The sequence below is a fragment of the Nipponia nippon genome, unplaced genomic scaffold, assembly GCF_047370975.1.
Source record: "Nipponia nippon isolate SJK-2023a ecotype South Korea unplaced genomic scaffold, ASM4737097v1 scaffold_1, whole genome shotgun sequence".
NCBI classification, from domain to species: domain Eukaryota; kingdom Metazoa; phylum Chordata; class Aves; order Pelecaniformes; family Threskiornithidae; genus Nipponia; species Nipponia nippon.
This window is the reverse complement of record NW_028262290.1, coordinates 55,346,137-55,364,425: the sequence shown is the minus strand read 5'-3', so window position 1 is coordinate 55,364,425 and position 18,289 is coordinate 55,346,137. Positions and strand designations below refer to the sequence as shown.

General features: G+C 41.7%; 1 protein-coding gene across 14 annotated transcripts in view; it reads right to left on the bottom strand.

Annotated features, from left to right (window-relative positions):
• The window catches only part of LRRC30 (leucine rich repeat containing 30), a 55,090-nt gene that overhangs the window by 29,456 nt on the left and 7,345 nt on the right, over positions 1–18,289 (bottom strand). For 3 of the 14 annotated variants that reach the window (XR_015704526.1, XR_015704536.1, XR_015704537.1), the window contains exons 3-7: positions 10,571–12,257; positions 9,154–9,260; positions 8,452–8,629; positions 6,099–6,219; positions 1,142–3,385 (exon numbers count right to left, since the gene is read on the bottom strand). Coding sequence is in view for 11 of the 14 variants with exons in the window: in XM_087756233.1 (XP_087612359.1) it covers positions 2,069–2,965 (897 nt within the window). In the remaining 3 variants the exon portion in view is untranslated. Of the gene's footprint in view, positions 1–25; positions 3,428–6,098; positions 6,220–8,451; positions 10,520–10,570; positions 12,258–18,289 lie in introns of those variants that run through there. The other 11 variants (XM_087756233.1, XM_087756271.1, XM_087756240.1 and 8 more) reach the window with 11 other exon arrangements.

Genomic DNA, 18,289 nt, shown 5'->3' with positions numbered 1-18,289 from the left:
TATGAAATGGACAGTTAGAAAAGTTAATAATCTGTGCCTAATCCCCTTCAAGAATTATCTGTTGGTATTTCTATAAATAATTGCAGATTTATTTCTTGTCGCTAATTGAATCACATATTAATTTATTAGATGTATTGTTCATTAAAAAACTTGGAACTTTGCTATAGATCTCATTGCACAGGTGACAGAAATACATGTAAAGCTACACATAAAATATCTTTGCATTTGAAACATATATTAAGTAAAAAAAGTCACAAAAAACCTGATTTGGTGTTTATTTACTTGCTTTGTTTGTTGGTTTACTTAATGCTCGAGCAAATGTGCCCTTCAAAAAGGTTTCTTTTTTGCTAGAAACATAAGATTTGTCCTTGACTGCAGACTTGGAAACTGTGATTCCTGGGTGTAACACTGAAATTCTCGATTAAGATAACAAACGATACACAAAACAATCCAACATAATAGAATATCAGGGTCAGCAGCCCCACAGTGGAATATTCTGTGAGCACTGATTCTTCATTGCTACGTTTAATACCTCACTGATAACGTTAGCGTGGCCAAAGGTGCTGCATTTGCTTGCATGTAGCTATGAATTACATAATTGTCTGCTGTTATCAGGCTGCTTCTACCTCTGCTGAAGAGTTTTTCCCTCAGCCAGGGGTTGTCCATTAACTTCACTAGAAGCAGGACTGGCCTTCCACAGCCTTCCGTAATTTGGAGCAAATTATGTTTTAGAAAGTAATCATTGATTCCTGAGATTTGACATAAGATAGGAAGCACTTTAGAAGTAGCTTTGAATACTCTTAATTAGCTCAAGAATTACAGGCTCATTCCTCTTACACTGCCATTACAAGCATTTATCTCAACTGATTTCAACAGAGTTGCTTCTGTTTTACACTGGTGTGAGGGAACAAAAAAACCAGGTTGCATAAATTGTTAACAGCTCTTTCACACTGTCTCTTTATTACCAGATAAAACTTTGATGAAGGACATTCACAGAAGATCAATATTAGAAACCACATAAGACCTGACTTTTATGCTACTGGCTGATACTGAAAATCACAGAAATAAGTATTTGTTTTTGAAGCTTTTACTTAAGCCGATGATTGGTTTGATGCTGCTTTTCCTGAAAGAAATATTTCACCTTTAGGAGATGTACTGCCTCCTGAGTAAAGCTACTCCACAGTTCCGATTGCAGGGATGCAGGAAAGGGAACGGAGTGCAGTTGTTCATCTAGTAACAAGGAACTTCATCTGACAGTGTTCGTTTGAGGGAATAAGGACCCACGTTCATTTCTCTGCTTCATATGGACGCTGCTCCCAGCTGATGTGACGCACCGCTGTCGGCGTCCTAGGAGGCTCCGTGGGAAAGGCTGCGTGTCTCAAGAGGGGAACTAGGGGCTTTGGGAAAGTTTGGGGTCTTCTTCCAAAGAACTGGGAAATTGCCTCATCGACACCAATCTTCACCTGTAATTTATAGAGGCCAGTGCACAGCTGTGGGGTAAACAACAAATGGTATTGAACTGGCCAGTAATATACTGTCTGTGAGCTAATATAGCTCGGGATATATTCACTCCCAAAAGTAAATTAAACATTTTCCTTGAGATTCACTTTAGATAGCAGTGTTTGTTTATGTAGTGGTTTATCTGTGTATGAAGAAGTGAGCAGGAGTTAAAGTGCAACTGCAATCACATACAGTAAATCCAATTTATATTAATATTCCTCCAACCTAATAGCTGGCAAATACACGTTTCTGCACTTCCAGCAGTCTGCCTTAATTTGATTCTGTCAAACGAAGAGCAAACATTTTATCACAAGTTTGTTGGAGTTTTTTTCCTAAAAACACCCAAGCAGACCCACACTGAAGGTTACAGATGTGGCTATTTTTAGAAAGTTTACTCTTCACACACTTAATCAAGACCATCATACTTTACTTGCTTTCCTCCAACTGTTACTAAAGCCATCCACAGTCTTCAAAATCCGAGCGTTATGAAGTGGAAATGCCTGTGCAGAAAAGCGCTCTGCTATGACTGAGTCTTGATGACAGGCTTAATCCCAAGCTCAGCGGAAACTCAGTTGTGCTCCTTTTTCTCCCTGAGGTAGTTGAAGAGGACATCCAGCCCCCCCTCGACGACCTCGGGCAGGGGCCGGGACAAGGGGTTGTGGGCAATGTGGAGGCCTTTGTCCATCGGGTTCCACGCGATGCGTGGCAGCCGGTGCAGCAGGTAGAGATCATCCGGGAGAGTCTGTATGGCGTTGTAATCGACATTTAGTAACTCCAGAGCAGTGACGAAGCAGAGAGACCGTGGCAGGGTGCGTATGTTGTTATTCTCTACGATAAAGATTTGCAAATTGACCAGATACTCGACACTCTCTGCGATGTTTTCAAGCCTGTTGGACCCTAGGTGCAAGAAGTCTAAGCTCCTCAGTGCAAAAATGCAGAGGGGAATTTGCACAAAGCGGTTGTTACTGAGGTTCAGTTTCCTCAAACTTGTCAGGTCGGTGAAGCTCAAAGGCAGTTGCGAGATGCAGTTGTGAGACAGGCTCAAAACCTCCAGCTTCCTGCACAAGCTGAGCTCTGCTGGCACTTCTGTCAGGCAATTCATATTGACAAACAAGACCTTCAGGTTCCTCAGCAACCCAATCTCTTTAGGCAGACACCTGAGGCAGTTGCCACCCAAGTTCAGCACTACCAGCCTGTCCAGTTTCCCCAGTGAAGGAGGAATCACCACCAGCTGGTTGCGTGAAAGGTTCAGTTTCTGCACCTCGGGCAGTCCCCACAAGAAGTCAGGCGTGCTGGTCATCCCTTTCATTATGAGGCTCAAGCTGACATAGCGCAGTCCTCGTTTCAGCAGTGACTTGGGCTCTTTCCCTGACAGAAGAGCATCTTCCCACGCAGGCAACTTTGGACCTTTCCTCAGAAAAAACATGCTCCTTCGCCCCTCGTTCTTCGAGTGCTCAGTTCCCATAACACCCTGAATCCCTCCTGAGAGATGAAGTGAGGTTTTCTTCCCTTGCAAGTGCTACACCAACATGCAAATGCCAACAGAGGATGACAGCTTGCAGGAGGCGGGAAAGTCAAAGCAAGGAGACAAGGAGGAGCCTGTGAAGTGCATCTCAGTCCACCGGGGCAGTTTCCATAGCTGCTGAGGGAAAGTTTCACTTTTGGGGGCTTATGCTGGTCTTGGTGCACAGTCTGTAATGAAATACTTGCTCCTGACTTGTGAGCAAACCTGTTCAATTCAAACTGGATGCCACAAGGCAGCTGTCACTGTCATTTGGCCTGGGCTTTATTGGACAGATATGTATCTTCACTGCAAAAAGGTCACAAGGATGCTGTATATAACTTCCCCATGTCAGCTTTCTTGGCTATCTGGTACATACCATGGCTGCAGGACAATTAACAAGAGTAACTTCAAAAAACAAACAAGCTATAGAAGAAAACAAGCAAACAAAGACGCCATCATTTCATTTCAGATTTAAAGGACATTTTCACGATCATTTTTATTTTGATGTTTCTGATTTCACTGAAATAGTTACCAGTCCACCGAAAAACTTTGCACACTGCAAAATGCTGGTAAAGACTTTTCATGTAAGTCTTTGTTTTCTGTTTAGTTAAAAAAAAAAAAAAAGAAAAAGTTAATGCTCATAAAAAGTGTTAGCTTTTATATCTCCTATGTGGTGAGGATAGGCCTCTTTCTTTTCAGAAAGGGTACCACCTTCACTGCAGCAGTGACATTTTGCAGTGGTATCTGCGCCCACTTGGATGATTGCTTGCTACCCACGTTGCCAAGTGTGAGCAGTCATACCGTGCAGTTCTGCCCAAATTACTCTGTCCTAAATGTCCTGTGCTACTGTCATATCTATCAGCGAGATTTTGGGGGTCTGGTTCTTTTGTGCTGCAGAAAATGTAGCCACTTTATGTCCCTTTCCCCATGAACTTACCTGTCTTTCTGGGCTATTCTGGGGTACAGAGGGACTAGCAGTCAAATAGGTCAAACTATAAATGACATTTAACTCCAGGATAGAGGGACTGATGGGAGAGGAAGGAAGCAGCGAGGTATAATAATACCCGACAACAGCTGAAGCTAGCTCTGCTGACGAAAGGAAATTGTATTGCTACAGGAATATGCAGTGAGTTTAAACTCAAAAGGACCCTGAAAAGGATATGCAAAAACTTCAGGCACCATTTAAACTAAGTGAAAATTGCAGCAAATAGTACAAAACTTCAGGGCTTTTCCTCTCCAGTGGATCTGTTATGATGGAGATGCTTTGCTGCTGCCTGAGAGATTTGGTGATGGGTGTACCCTCCCCACCACCTCATTTCAGAGAGCCTCACCTTAAAACTCTGCATTAGCTCAGATGCTAAAGGACTATGCATGAAGCTGCAGCTGGGAGTTGGGTCACTCCAGCAACCCCTTTGGAGTCAATCCCCACAGTCCTTTCTTACTGCCAAGCATTGCTCAGTCTCTTTTCAGTTTTTGGGTCCCTCATGGAGCTTGCACCTGCTTGGAAGGAGACGGGAGAGGCAGGGGCATCCCTGCGGTTGTGTCTGGGGAGCGGGATCCTACAACAAGAGAGGAACCAGGACCACAGCAAGAAGCACAAGATGGTGGCAAGCTGAGCGAGCCACACAATTAAAACATGCGCCTTAACAGGGCTGCGTGGCATAAAAACAATTGGTCCTGAGGCTGAAATATTGCATTCCCTGAAGTGCTTGGATGAGCCAGTTGTGGCTGTTTGGTTAGAGTGGGTTGGCAGCCTGACTGAGTCACAGATCCCTCCCTTGCAAGCACTTTCAGCCAATATTTGTCAGTTTACAAACAAACGTTATATTAAATCCCATCACAGCCATAAGCTCTGACTCAGTGTTCTTGTTAACCATCATCCAAACGCGCTGCCCAGAGTGGCAGAGATAACCCTGCTGCTGTAGGCAGAGGAGCTCAGTGGGGGAGAGGAAACTCAACAGCAGGCCAAGCTCGAGCCAGATTTGGCCTTGCGTGACAGGGGGACCTGAGGCTAAAATGTGGCCCTTCAGCCCAAGCAGGTGGAGAAGCAAAACCAAGAGCCTCTCACGAGTCCTGACTCTGGGTTGTCTGCCCAGCTGCTGTTAAAAATGCACCTATTATCAGGCTGCCTAAATGGATTTGAACAAGGCATGCCCTTCTGCAGCAGCAGACACGAAGGGAAGAAAAAAGCCTTTTGGAAAGCATTTACAAAATTAGGCATTTCCTTCTTTTAATCACACTGCTGGAACGAGGAACCTGCCGCAGCTCTGCCCAGCGGCCACCGTCCCTCCCCGTGGCTGGGCTCGCACCTGCGCCCACGTCCCCATGGTCACTGCAGAGCTCTTCCTTCTGGAGGTCACTTTTAGTAACAAACAAAACCAAACCACAAAGGAAGCACAGTCTCCCTGTAGCCACAGTCTCCCCCCCCGGCTGGCCAGATATTTTTGGACGAGAATGTTGTCCCCATCTCCAAAACGCATTAGAGTATACTGCCTGGGGACTTGGCAGGGCCCACTCCAGCCTCTCACCACAGAAATTCCCGTTTCCTAACTGCGTGACTCAGCCAAAGCACTCTGTACCCTTCCCTGGTTTTGCATCACACTGCTGATTTGAAACTAAGCCTGTACAGTCTGGGTTGGGCTGTCAGAAAGCTTCACCTGGGGCTCTCTATCAAACAAAAATGCTTGCTCTGCTTCAGTCTCGCAGCATCTCCTGCTATTGCATTGCCGTATCTCCACTGCCTGTCAGGCAGCAGCAGTGGCAAAAAGGATTTATAAAAGAAATTCCACATCTGCAGCTTCCATTGTCCGGTTCCCTTCCTGCCTCCGCGAATACCGTAACCGCTACGTGAAGAAAAAAAAAAATAACCATTTCCTTTTCTTTGTTCTCCAACAGAAAAACAGTCTATTGAGCACACTTGCAGTTGTGGAGACGGGAAACTCTGAGGTAACCAAATTAACTTCTTTTCTTGAAATCGGGATAATAAAACCACAGTGGCCTCATCTGGACATCTCAGGAACTAAATTTCTGAACAAAAATAGTCCCTTATCTGTTGGTGTCCTGGACTGGTTTTGTTCAAACACTTTTCAGTTACCTTTTCTCTCCGTTGCCTGCTGCCCTGCCCCGTGCTGCGCTGTGCTCTGGGGGCAGACTGAGTCCTTTAGGTCTCCCTTAGGCAGCTGGGCCAGTGGAACACTGACCTGTGTTGACACAGCCTGGCAGAAAGCAGAAGTGAATTTCATGCATGGAAGTGTGGCAGGGGAAACAAAAAATATCTGTGGGTTTTACATGATACAGTGTAGCTGATAATTGCTTCGGGGATTAAACAAAAATGCTAGTGCGCAGGGGAAAAAAATGACCCAAAATTTGCTGAAGAACTCTGTAGTCTAACTAATATAATAAGAGAAACTGCACTATGAGCAATGATAAAAAACTGGTAAGCTGACAAAAATGACAAGCTATATTTTCTGACGTTCTTTGACAATGCAAATGATTAGTTTTTTGGGTTTTTTTTGAAGGAGGCAGGATTGTCAGCCTTGAAAAAAACTGTAAGATGAGTTCACAAAGACCTGGATTTTTAAAGTCTATTATCTATGGGCTCTTTTATTTGCCTGCAGGTTTGGAGTCTCTAGAATACACTTGGGAAACATTTTCAAGCTTTTCTCTGCAGTCAGGCAGGGGGGCTGGACAATTGCATTGTTTTTAAATAAAAGTTGAGGTCATCATATAATTACTTTTCCACAGGATTTGAGCTTTTAATGAAATATCTGATAGCATCAGGCTTTTACTGAAACCATAGCCATCTTGACACACTGAATTTAAATTTTATTTTCCTGCAAAACCAAATTCCATCACTGTCTTTTAAATTGGTGGGCATACAATAGATACCTACAGTTTCATCAGCATATACCTGTAGGCTCAAAATTGATTTTGAAGCAAATTTCATGTTCTCAAAATCTTATATAGTTCCTCTGGCTCAGCTTTATTAAAAAAAGTATTAATATAACAAGGAATAGTTTAAATCTTTAAGCATAGCCTTTTCTAAAATGCTGGAAAGTTCAACCCATACCACTCAGAAGAAATTTTAATTTTCATTTATTATCTAGGTGTTATAATAAACATCTGGCTAAATGAAGATGCAGAAACTACCTAACCCTTCCTGTGTCAGGAAGGATGCTTTGGCTAAAAAGGGTTAATTTATTTCAAGTTCAACAGAAGCAACTGTCACGTTGGAGAAATATTCACTACAAGTACAACTGCAGCTACTGAACCATCTTCTCTTGTGCTGTTTCTTTCCTCTGAAGTAAAGAAAGGGTTTTAAAAGTGTTGGTGCCATGCAGATTGTCAAAGATATCCTCTGGTCTTAGTGCTAAGGAATCAAATTTTGTAGGTTTTTAACTGCTTTGTAGTGGTTTGTTGATCTTGCAGCTAGTCTGAAATGCTAAGTCAAATTTCAAAGGTAATTTGAGATTTATGAGTTGTGACACAAGACAGGAACAATTCTTAAGGCAATTTCAGATTTCCTGTTAATTTGTTTTTAATTATGGTGCTGTTAACAGCCTTTAATGCCTGTGTGTCCCAGGAGCTTTTCTGGAATGTTTTATTAAGGTCTCATGTGGAGCTGCTGGATCGCCTGACCCATCAAGAACTGGGCCTGGAGGTGAATGACTGCCTGTGCAGGGGCTCATTTAACAAGAGCTTTGGCAAAGTTTTTCTGCAGACCTCATGACAGAAGACAAGATCAAGCTATCGATAGTATGGAATAAAAAGAGAGAGGGTTTTTTTTCGTGTGTGTATGTAGTATAGAAATGACAGGCTCGATTCCTCCCAGTAGTCAGCAGCCAGCAGTGACTCTCACGTTACATGGAATTACAGGAAGTTTTATTTCTTTTCTGCAAACTTGCAGTAGTATTTTGAAATTCCAGAAAATGCATAAATGCCTGGTAGGTCAGCTCCTACTTCTGCCACAGTTTCCCTTTGTGTACATGAGCCAAATAGGTGGTCTGTCTGGCTACATGAAACAGAGGCAACCCACAATCCTGCACTGCGGTATCACCCATGTCCTCTGGGGCACCGGTTCATCCCGTGCCCATGATGGTTCTTCCAGGCACCACCAGAAACCACTTGCCTTAGGTGCTTGCCCATGCCTCTGCAAGGAAAGAAGAGTTTAGCACGTGGACATGCCCTAGTGCACACCACTGTCCTGCAGGAGTACACCAAGGACCCTGTCCTGCTTTATTTAGTCATCTGCGCACAGCCTCTCTGTCTCAGCCTTCTCCTCTCATGGCCAGTGTGGTGACAGATTTGACACCATTTATAGATGTATTTGAAGTCATTACATGGAGGATACCATTGCAGTATAGAAAGCATTCGCTGTTCTATTATTCATCACTACATTTATGAACAATCACATCTACATTCATAAACAACCATAAAATAGCCTGTACCTGCCTGTTAGCAATATGGATGTTTGTTAAATGCTACTTGTGGTCTGTGGCTTTCCAAATCAAATTGAAAAGAAAGTTGGAACAGATTCTCCAAACTGGATGAAGTAGCTTCCAGTATAACTGCTGCCACATCACCTCTGCCGCAGATACTCTTTTTCACAGAGCTCTTGAAGGTCATCTAGTTACATTTCGAATGCATAAGAAAGAAAACAGCAAGTCTTGAAAAGCAGAAGAGAGAGCCTGAATTCTCCTTGTCTAACTCTAATCTTATCTAAAACGAGGTGTTTCTTGTCCTGTCTCAAAGGAGTCAGATCATCTAAGTGTCCATCACATGCCTACGTGGTTGGCCTTCGTGCAGAATGCATCGATACTTTCCTTTCTTTCTTTCTGTCTTTCTTTTGGACTACAACTCCTCCCAGACTTATTTCAGTGCCCGGAGAAGATTCAGTTAAGCTGCCTGTGGTGTACCACCCCCAGCTCTCTGAAGCATTCTGTGACCAGGGGCTATGCATCACTCTGGGATGAGGGAATAGCCTCACCTCTCCTAAAGCTGTTGCTCAAATTAGCAGGGTTTTCTTAAACATCTGTGGGTACAGAGTTCAAAAATAAGCATGACTCTGTGGTCTGCTGGCAGAACTCCCAGTCCCTCCTCCAAAGTCCGTTTAAGTATTTTACATTTAATGGGTCACTGTAGTTACCTACTTTTTTGGAATCTGAAAATCTATTCTCTGTTCTGGAAACAAAAGGCAGAGATGACCTGAGGGTCCTGAGCAGAGAGAATCATTTCCATGGGGTCCTAAGTGTAGTACCTGTAGTTTAGAGACAGATGGGATTTAAGCCAGACTATTAATTCAGCATTATCTAGTAAGAGTCTTACAGACTCTCCCTGCTCAATCTGTCAATACGCTGATTTAGATGGACCATTTTTAAAATAAGTAATTCTCTCCAGGCATTGTTAATGTCAATGTGTCTGTGTCCTGGCTCCATGGAGTTCTGCATGCCACAGTAAAGACTAGGCGACTGAACGTTATGTATTGCGAAGTTCACTGCTGCTGTGCCGATATCCCTCTTTTTTATTCTAATAATTTAAGTGTGTTTGAAAATGCTGTTGTATCATAAAGTCTTAAGGGACAAAGCCAGAGAGAAGTTGTAAACTTATTTTAGAAATAAAATCAAACACCAAATGATCCAGTTTTTCATGCCTGATTTTGTCTTTAAAATAAATGCATGCTTCTACAACTGAAAGCACAAACCCTTTTTATCTTAGCCCTCATGAAATTTGGCAAATCAGCACTGCAAATCAATGTGACCCAGTGTGAAGGGGTTTAGGTATTTCCATCCAGAGTCCATTACAATAATGATTGCAAAAAAGAACTTAGGAAATAATTCAATCAAAGCTGCTGTGGAGCCTTAATCCCAGATCCATGACTCTTACACAAATTTTACTGATATAAGAAGAAACTCTGCATTTACCTTCATGTGTCTGATAAATGATAAAACAGAATCTAATTAAAACTCCCTAAAACACATACCAGTGTCTCAGTTTGGGATTTATCAGAGACATTATCAAATGAAAGGGCAGACATCCCTCTAGACATTTGAAGGCTCGATGCTGACAACTAATAGCTTGACTTTTAAATTTCCAAGCTCTAACTTAAGGAAACATATTGGATGCTTAGATTCAAAGGGCTTGAATGAACAAATAAAACTTCTCAAGCAATCAGTAAAGCAATGCATCCAGCTATTATTAGTATGACAGTGATATTTGAAATCCTATGAAATAATATGGGTCACTGTATGGTCAGACAAAGGCTGGTGAGATCTGAGTCAAGTTGCAGTTAAGGGGAGCTACAGGTATCACACAGAGCACAGCCTGGAGGCAGAAGATATAGCCCAGTAGGTGAAAAAAGCACATGAAAAACAACTTGCATAAAAAATTACCTTAAAAGTAATAAAATAGAGTAAATAAAAGGGAAAATAAGATCTTCGAGCTCAAGTAAAGGCAAAAGAAAAAAGAAAGGAGAAGAAAGGCCCACCCATAATTGTCATCTCTCTTATTTTACAACCTCTAATGAGCAACTTCCCGATAGAGAGAATCAAACATGAATCTGTTCAGTACCTGCACATCACAAGAGATTAATTGTGGTGTACGACTGCAGGGTTTCAGCACTTATTGGACTGTGGGAAGACAGGATATTGTAGTTAATGATTCCACCTGAGGTGGAACGACGGCACATTCGGCAGCCGTGGAGGTAAGCGGAAGGTGAGCACTGATCCTCTGATGTGTGGCCAGGTCAGCTAACAACAAGGCAAACTTTTTGAAAAAGGCAGAAAATGCTGTGTGGCTCAAAAGGAACGCAAATGGCAATACCAAAATTTAAGAATGAAATTAAAACAGAAGGTTGGAATGGGGTGAGCAGGGCAAGGGGTTGGAGTATTTTATTTTTGATCTTATCTTTCTGAACCGGGGAAGATGACAAGCAATATTTGCAGAGGATTTGAAACAACAGTGCCAGCCTGTGCATTTGTCATGAAAATTTACTACACACAGAGCTCAATAAACTGATGAAAGGCATTCTATGATATGGTTGCCTGTGAGATCTGGAGACTAGACCTGGTGACCCATAATGTCTCTTCCTATGCTCTGGTCTTAAATTTGACCTCCTCTCCTGCTGTCTTCAACTCCTCTACACGTGCAAAATTCAGGAGCCTCAGTTCACAGGCCACTGCATTCACGTTATCTTTGGTGCTGATCTACATGTTTTCTGCCTCACTGCATTTCACTTTTAGTTTATTGGATTTGAACAAATGTAGGCAATCAGAGGAAAACGCAATTATAACAGAGTTGCAGCCAGTTGTTTTCCAAGTGATAAGAAATCTTATCTGTAGCCAGGGCTGGGTGCAGACATAACCTGGGCTGGTGGGCTCAGAGCAACGTGCTGGCAGATGCTAGCAGAGGGTTACAGTCTGTTTCCCTCCCTCATCCATGGAAATGGATTCAAGTTTTCTGAGGTTAATGAACTTTGCTAAGCCATTTCATGAGTCCAGGCTGAACGTATAATGCGTTACAAATGTCTTAATTGAATCAGTTTGGCAATCCAAAAATGAATATACACGCACAATCTTCATGGGTATTTTTAACTAGCAGCCTGGAAACCACCAGTGCTCTATGGGTTTAGACAGGTAACATTTCAGGAATATAGATTTTGGCAGCTTCACTTTAAAAGCCACTGGTGGAATGGAGCAGCAAGAAAAATATTTCTTAACATGCTGTTTTTACCTACCCCTTAAATGATGGTGTCATGATGCTGGAGTAATACTGGGTAATATACGATGACAAAAGAACGGTGATATTCCACTACTGATAAGGCAGAGTCAACATTTGTCTGCAGCCACCTGTTCTTGAACTTCTCTAACCGCACTTTTTCACTGCCTTACTCTGGAACAAACTATGTGCAATGCAAGTGGAAAAGAGCTAAGTGCTCTACCTTGCTGGAAACTGACACGGAAATACCGAACATTGTCTGCTACCTGACATAAATACTGATTGAAAAATACACCACCTTCCCCCCAAACCCTCACTTTACACCATAAATGAAGTGTAAGCAGACCCTAGAAAGATTGAAGCAGAATGTCTACTGAATTTATGATTAATAAGCATGTCAAGTTTTATAACATGTAGACACAGCTAATGGCCTTAACATTGCTTCCAGAATCAAAATTGAATGGTTGAGCAGACTTAGCCTCAGGAGGGCCCACGGTGATAAGGGAACCATCACAGAAAATAGGTGTACGCATTTTTCAACCTGTCAAGTGAAAAAAAACACAGATGATGATAAGTCAAGGATATGCCCTCTCATATATGAACTATATGAATGTTTGTGCTGAACAAGGCTGCCTCCTAAACAAGAGGGAAAAGGTGAATGTAAGCAACAGAAAGCTGCATGATTATCCTGTAAATTACACTCACCCAAGAGCAATAATTACTCTGAATCAGCATTTAAACAGGGAGGGAGTTGTTTTGTACTGCTCAAAGCTGTTGTAAATTGCTAACCCTGTAAGAAGCACAGGAAGAAAGAAGCACGCAGGTAGGCACGGCAAAAAGGAGGCCACAAATTTGGATAGAGCAACACATAGACTTAAGAATTATGTAGATTTTTTGGGAGGATTTCACCTGTCAGTGTTATCAAAGGCTGTAGAAAACATCTCAGGCCCAAGGGACTGCTACCTTGCTGCTGAGGATGGGGCGGAAGAGACTGTGCACCAGCCAGGTCTCATACAGAAAAACCCAGATGCCAGATGTATTTTTTTCTGTTTCTAATTAGCAAAACGACGTGTACAAATATAGACATAGGTAAGACGTAAAGCACTGGACATGGCATGTTGTCTTTTAATATTGATAAATCACTGGTGTTCTCCTGGATCAGTCGTCTGGGAAGGACAATAATTGACTAGTTAGGGATGTTATTTGTGTCAGCCCAAACTCTCCCCAGTAAATCTCATGAACAAATCTTAGCTATTACTATAATGCTTACATGCTTTATTAGTTTCTAATAAATGCTTTGAATAAAAAAAAATCCTGTAAAGGTAAAAGTCATAAATTAAGGGGAATTCTCCATTAGCAGTGGTATACAACCATAACATGTGCTTGCAGAGGTGCTATCTGGATAACTTATTGAACTATCCAGGCAATCACTGAAAAGCATTGGAAGAGGGACTGTCATTTGAGTCGTCTATGTGCAGCATATAACATCTGCTGCAAAAATGATAACTAATTTTGTAAGAGAGTCTGTTGCTATGTAATAAGCACAGCTCTGCACCACTGATTTGTGAAAGCACAGCTGTGATAGACTAACACTCTCTCTCTCATTTCATAGCCCAGCAAACTTTTTTCCCACTTTGCTCTTATTAGGAAAGCCTCGCCGATTCCCTCTGCGTTTTTACTACAGGACAGAACCATCGGCGTCCAACAGAGCTACAGAGGCAGTTTTTTCCTAACTAGCTTCTGAAGGGTGGTTGTACTGTCTGATGCAAGCAGGTCTGTATTTCTTCCACTACTATATGTACAGCTTGTAGGAAATATTAATTTTTACTATTACAGCTTTTTTTAAAAAAAGGAACTAGAATTAGGCAAGACACTGCAGCAATAATCCCCAGCCTCCTCCTGATGTGCTCCACAGTGAGTCCTTCTCAAGGCACCCACCACCATAATTTCCACTGCACAGCTCAGCTGAGGCGTAAGCTTCGGCAGCACCACGTTTGTGACGGCGGAGCTCCAGTTCCTGCCCTGTGCTGACTTGAAGGCAAGAGCAGCCCCTGATGAAGACTTACTTCCTGAGGCATTTAGGCAATTCGGGGACTTCTAATACAAGCGCTGACAGATGAGCTTTGTTTCAGGCATAAAGAATACATGTGATACTGTGATATAGTGAAAAAAATTTTTTTAAAAAAATAAACATAGTGCTAAGTATTACTATGACCTCTGGTTATATCTCTTTGTAGGTGGCCACTATTTTCATAAGGTATAGAGCTACACCATATATTTCCAGCATGTTTATTAAATTTCTTGTGTTCTAGAATTAAATAACATTTTTATGCAATCCATTGCCTTTAGATAATTTGAGAACACCTGTGACTGTGTGAAGGTATTTTGTATTCTGGGGCATTAACCAGACAAAAATGTTTTCTAAACAACGGGCCAAATTAAAAATCAATGTCAGTCAACGTTTATTTTGGAAGTCGCACCTGTTAATTCTCAGCAGGAATGTGACCCTCTGGCTTTGCATCTTAAACATCCACAGGTATCTCAAAGTCAAAAATGGGGGAGCTTTCCTACAGACTCTTACAATCACATCATTGCATCCCTGCCATACTTCTGACACTAGAAAGAGCTCTGTCTACTGATTGATAGAAAACTATGCTTGAACAGCTAATTTCCTTTTATTTAAACTCTCTGTTGACATTTTAGTGGCAAAGAACTGTACAACATCCATTGAATTTGTTCAGTTGTTGTGGCAGTTAAGACAGAAATGTGTGAGTCTCTACATCTTAATTGAACAGAGATTTGCACACACTGCTGAAGTTATTAAATGTACATGATATAATTTATTAACTGAAAGCCCATTAGTTCCTGACAAAAGCTAGGAAAAGGAGTCACGGTATAAATATTTAAAGTATTAATTCAAAGACTTTTAAGGAACATGCAGATGACACTGGAGTATGGGAACCAGGCTTTGTACAAGGCAAGATTTGCTTGTGAGATTTCTCGTCTCTAAACCACCGAGCACCCTAGCAGAGCATAAAGGAGCCATTGAAATACTTCATCAATTATATAAGAATAGGTACTTAAATATACCAAACTACATGTACACTTCAGTAGTTGTGATTTTTTTGATTGCCTCAAATGATGACGCAATTAAAATATGCCAATGATGTGTGTTTTCAGGAAATACTCAAATTCTGCTTGCATTCAGATTAGAAAAAATAAGACTTGAAGCCAGTTATAATACTGTGGCATGTTGTCAGAATATCTTTTATTCGGAGAGGTGTTGAAACTTCAACATCACTAAGTGGCTTACAGCATTTCCCACCACTGGCTCTGTGTTTCTTGCTCTTCCAGCTGGACTGGGACTGCCTAAGAAGCATGGCCACACACCATTTTTTTTGAAAAGCTAAAAAGCCATGGCATGTGCTTATTTTGCTGTTTGCAAAACAGGTGGTGGCATTTGGAAACATGCTTAGAAATAAAACATTCATCTCTGAGAATCAAAGGTGTTGAGCAGGGGTGCTCTGGCCAGAGAGGGGCATTCAGCTCCACAAGCAGCATCATGTCCTGATTACAGCCGCCTCTTCCTCCTCTGCCTCTGGAGGTGAAGAAGGCAAAGCCTGGGCAGAGAGAGAGCAGGCAGTGCAGACATGCTCTGCCCAGTGGCACAGACGTGGTTGGGAACCTGGTAGCTGGGAGCAGAGCTGTTGGGTACTTCTTGTGACCTGGAGCACTTATTTCAGAGGTGTTACGCCTGGTTTAGCTATGCAACTCCTGGTTTACATGCCCTGTATCCATGTCACACTGGGGGATCCCACTTTGATTTTAAATCAGGTGCATTTCTGCATCTCCAGCACTCTGCAAGAGAAGTTTAGTTGGTGTATGGCTACCGCTACCCTGTTGAGTGGTATTGAGTCACTGGCCATTTTCTACCTCTGCCCTGCGAAATCTCATCCATAAAGTAGAAATTTGGGATGTTGGCTCTTCAGAGAACAGGGGGAATCATGATAGCAGAAATATAAGTGCTCCAAACCCATTTCCTCACAGTCCTGATTCAGAAAGATCACTTTTAGAGATAAAAGGATAATTCAATCATCATTTAGTTTCTCTTCCTCTGAGACTCCCAGCCAGGAATGATTTATTGAAAATTGTCATGATAGCTCTTATGTTTCAGACATTCTTGGAAAGGCTCTTTCATAACGCATAGCCAATTCGCATGGGCATGAAAATGAACTTTATTTTAAAAAGACAGGTGTTTTAAAGAGAAAAAAAAGACATCTGAATTTAAACTGAACAGCTATTAGTTTCCCTAGATAAGTCTTTTTTAGTAACAATTGCCTATTAATTATTTACTGCTAGCAAAAGATCTGATCTCAAGCAAATTCTTTGGATTTGGCTTCATTGCAGTTGCTGCTGCAAAGTCTGGCACGTGGTAATTCCAAATTCCAGGCTCAGTTATTCACATTTTCTTTCTGTGGTAAAGTTCAATCTGTCTTTAATGAGAGATTTGCTTCAGGAAGGGATGTGGAATTTATTATTTTGTCAGTATTACACAAAATATAGAAAAGTTAAACCCGTTATCTTGGCAAAGCAATTAAACCCATGAACTTTGAAGGCGTCCTACATGTCAAATACAAATAAGCTAGTTCAGTATGGTGCCAGGAGGACTCAATATCAGAAATTTTCAGGGAATAAAAGGCCCCACAAAAGTTGTTTTTCTTTGTTTTTCAAAGAGATGAGGCTAATGTGGCATTTAGATGAAGCAAAAGATAGATATTATGTCCTTAAATGTAGTGAAATGCTATAGCCAAGACATACCCACTGTACTCACATTAACTTTCAATCCAGCACATTAGCTCCTGCACCCACTCGCATCCCTCTCCCACCCACACTTCTGCAACCTTCTGTGGACTCTGCTTCTTACAGAAATGCCGTCAGGGGAACAGTGTGTGAAATAAGCCTGATACTGTCAATCTTCAGGCACTATATGCATGATGAGGACATTCGTGCAGCCAGTAAGTTACATAACGCAGATGAAAAATAAACACGTAAAACTCATGCTTTATGAAATAAGCTAATGCTAAACTGCTCAGGAGCAGGAAAACTCCCCTACAGACAGCCTGTCTCATCATTTTTTCCATCAGAGTGACTGTTTTGTCTGCTTGAAGCATCCAGAGATGGCCACCCTCCCGCCGGGTACCGTCAGCATCAAGCCTCAGTCTGCAGCAGCCAGAAGCAGGGTCTATGGAAAACTGAACTTGGGTTTTCTGATTTGCTTTGTGAAAGGTGTGAAAAATGCAAAAAGTTACCGGTACAGAGGAAGCTGGTGGGCTCTGCTTTGCGAATACAGGCTGCATTGATTTCATGAGCACGTTCAAGTGGGTGTTAGTAGGAAAGGAGTTAAAGGTTTTGACTTGCAGTTTTACAGTGCCATCCAGTGGCTATTTTGAATGACTGCGGAATAAAATCAGGAAAACTTGGAGCTTACTGAAGATTTCACTATGTAGCAAGATTTTCAGATGTGAATTAAACAGAACGTAGGTCTTAAAAGTGAAATTACACTCAATTGATTAACTGTAGTTTATATTTCTTGTTTTTAATAATTAACTTTTTATTACAAATATTTGCTCTTTAATATGTTTCAAGTGCTTCTCTACTTTTAAAACAAATGTATTATTTGTATTGGTACTAAAATTTTGATTAAAACGCCAATTAAATATCCTGTAAGAACACAATCCACCAAGGCACAGCCTTGTCACAAATAACTTAGCAGTGTCTGAAAACTGAACCAGTGCTAAAAAAAATCTTATTAGGAAATTCTTAACCTACATCTTAGTGACCTGGTTTGGGATTTAAAGTTTATTTTTTTTCCTGTAGGGTCTTGTGTTTGTGGTTTCATTGTCATGCCAATTGAATCTTATATGCTGTTTGTGTCATCAGCTTACAGAGTTTATAGAGTACTTTGGAAATGTTATAATATAAAGTATTCACCAAAAATCACTGTGTAAACTCTATGTGCTGACTTGTTTATTCTATAATTGGCTTGTTTTCAGTCACTCTTTGGCAGAGCAGCTTTCAATCTTCTGTAGTTCCTGATATTTTATCAAAAATCCTACAGCAATAATAGCTATTTTTGCTGTTCCTTGGTAGCATTTATAAAAGAGTCTTCCCTCTCCCCCCAAAAAAAATTTTTTTTGCTTGGTTGTGTTGTACATGTGATACCCTTCAGGGTTTTTTTTTCCCTACTTTTACAAATGAGAAAAACTGAAAAAAGAGAGAACCCGATGGCTTCATGGGCAGCTCAAGATGAGATACAAATGTTATCTTCAGGCTGATGGTGCCTCGTACCAGAGAGGTGCGCCTTCCTGGGAGTACCTGCGGCGGGGTCCCTCGGGCTGCACGATAGTGGAAGGGAGAGGGGAAGGAGAAGAGAGTTTTTGCAGATGGGGAAGAATTTTAATTGCTGCTCGCAGGATGGCACCTCTGCCTGCTCCCTGCAGACGACCAGAAACGTGCAGGGCGGAATCCAGGAACGGTAAACACAGCGCAGCAGTGTCCCTGCAGATAACCATT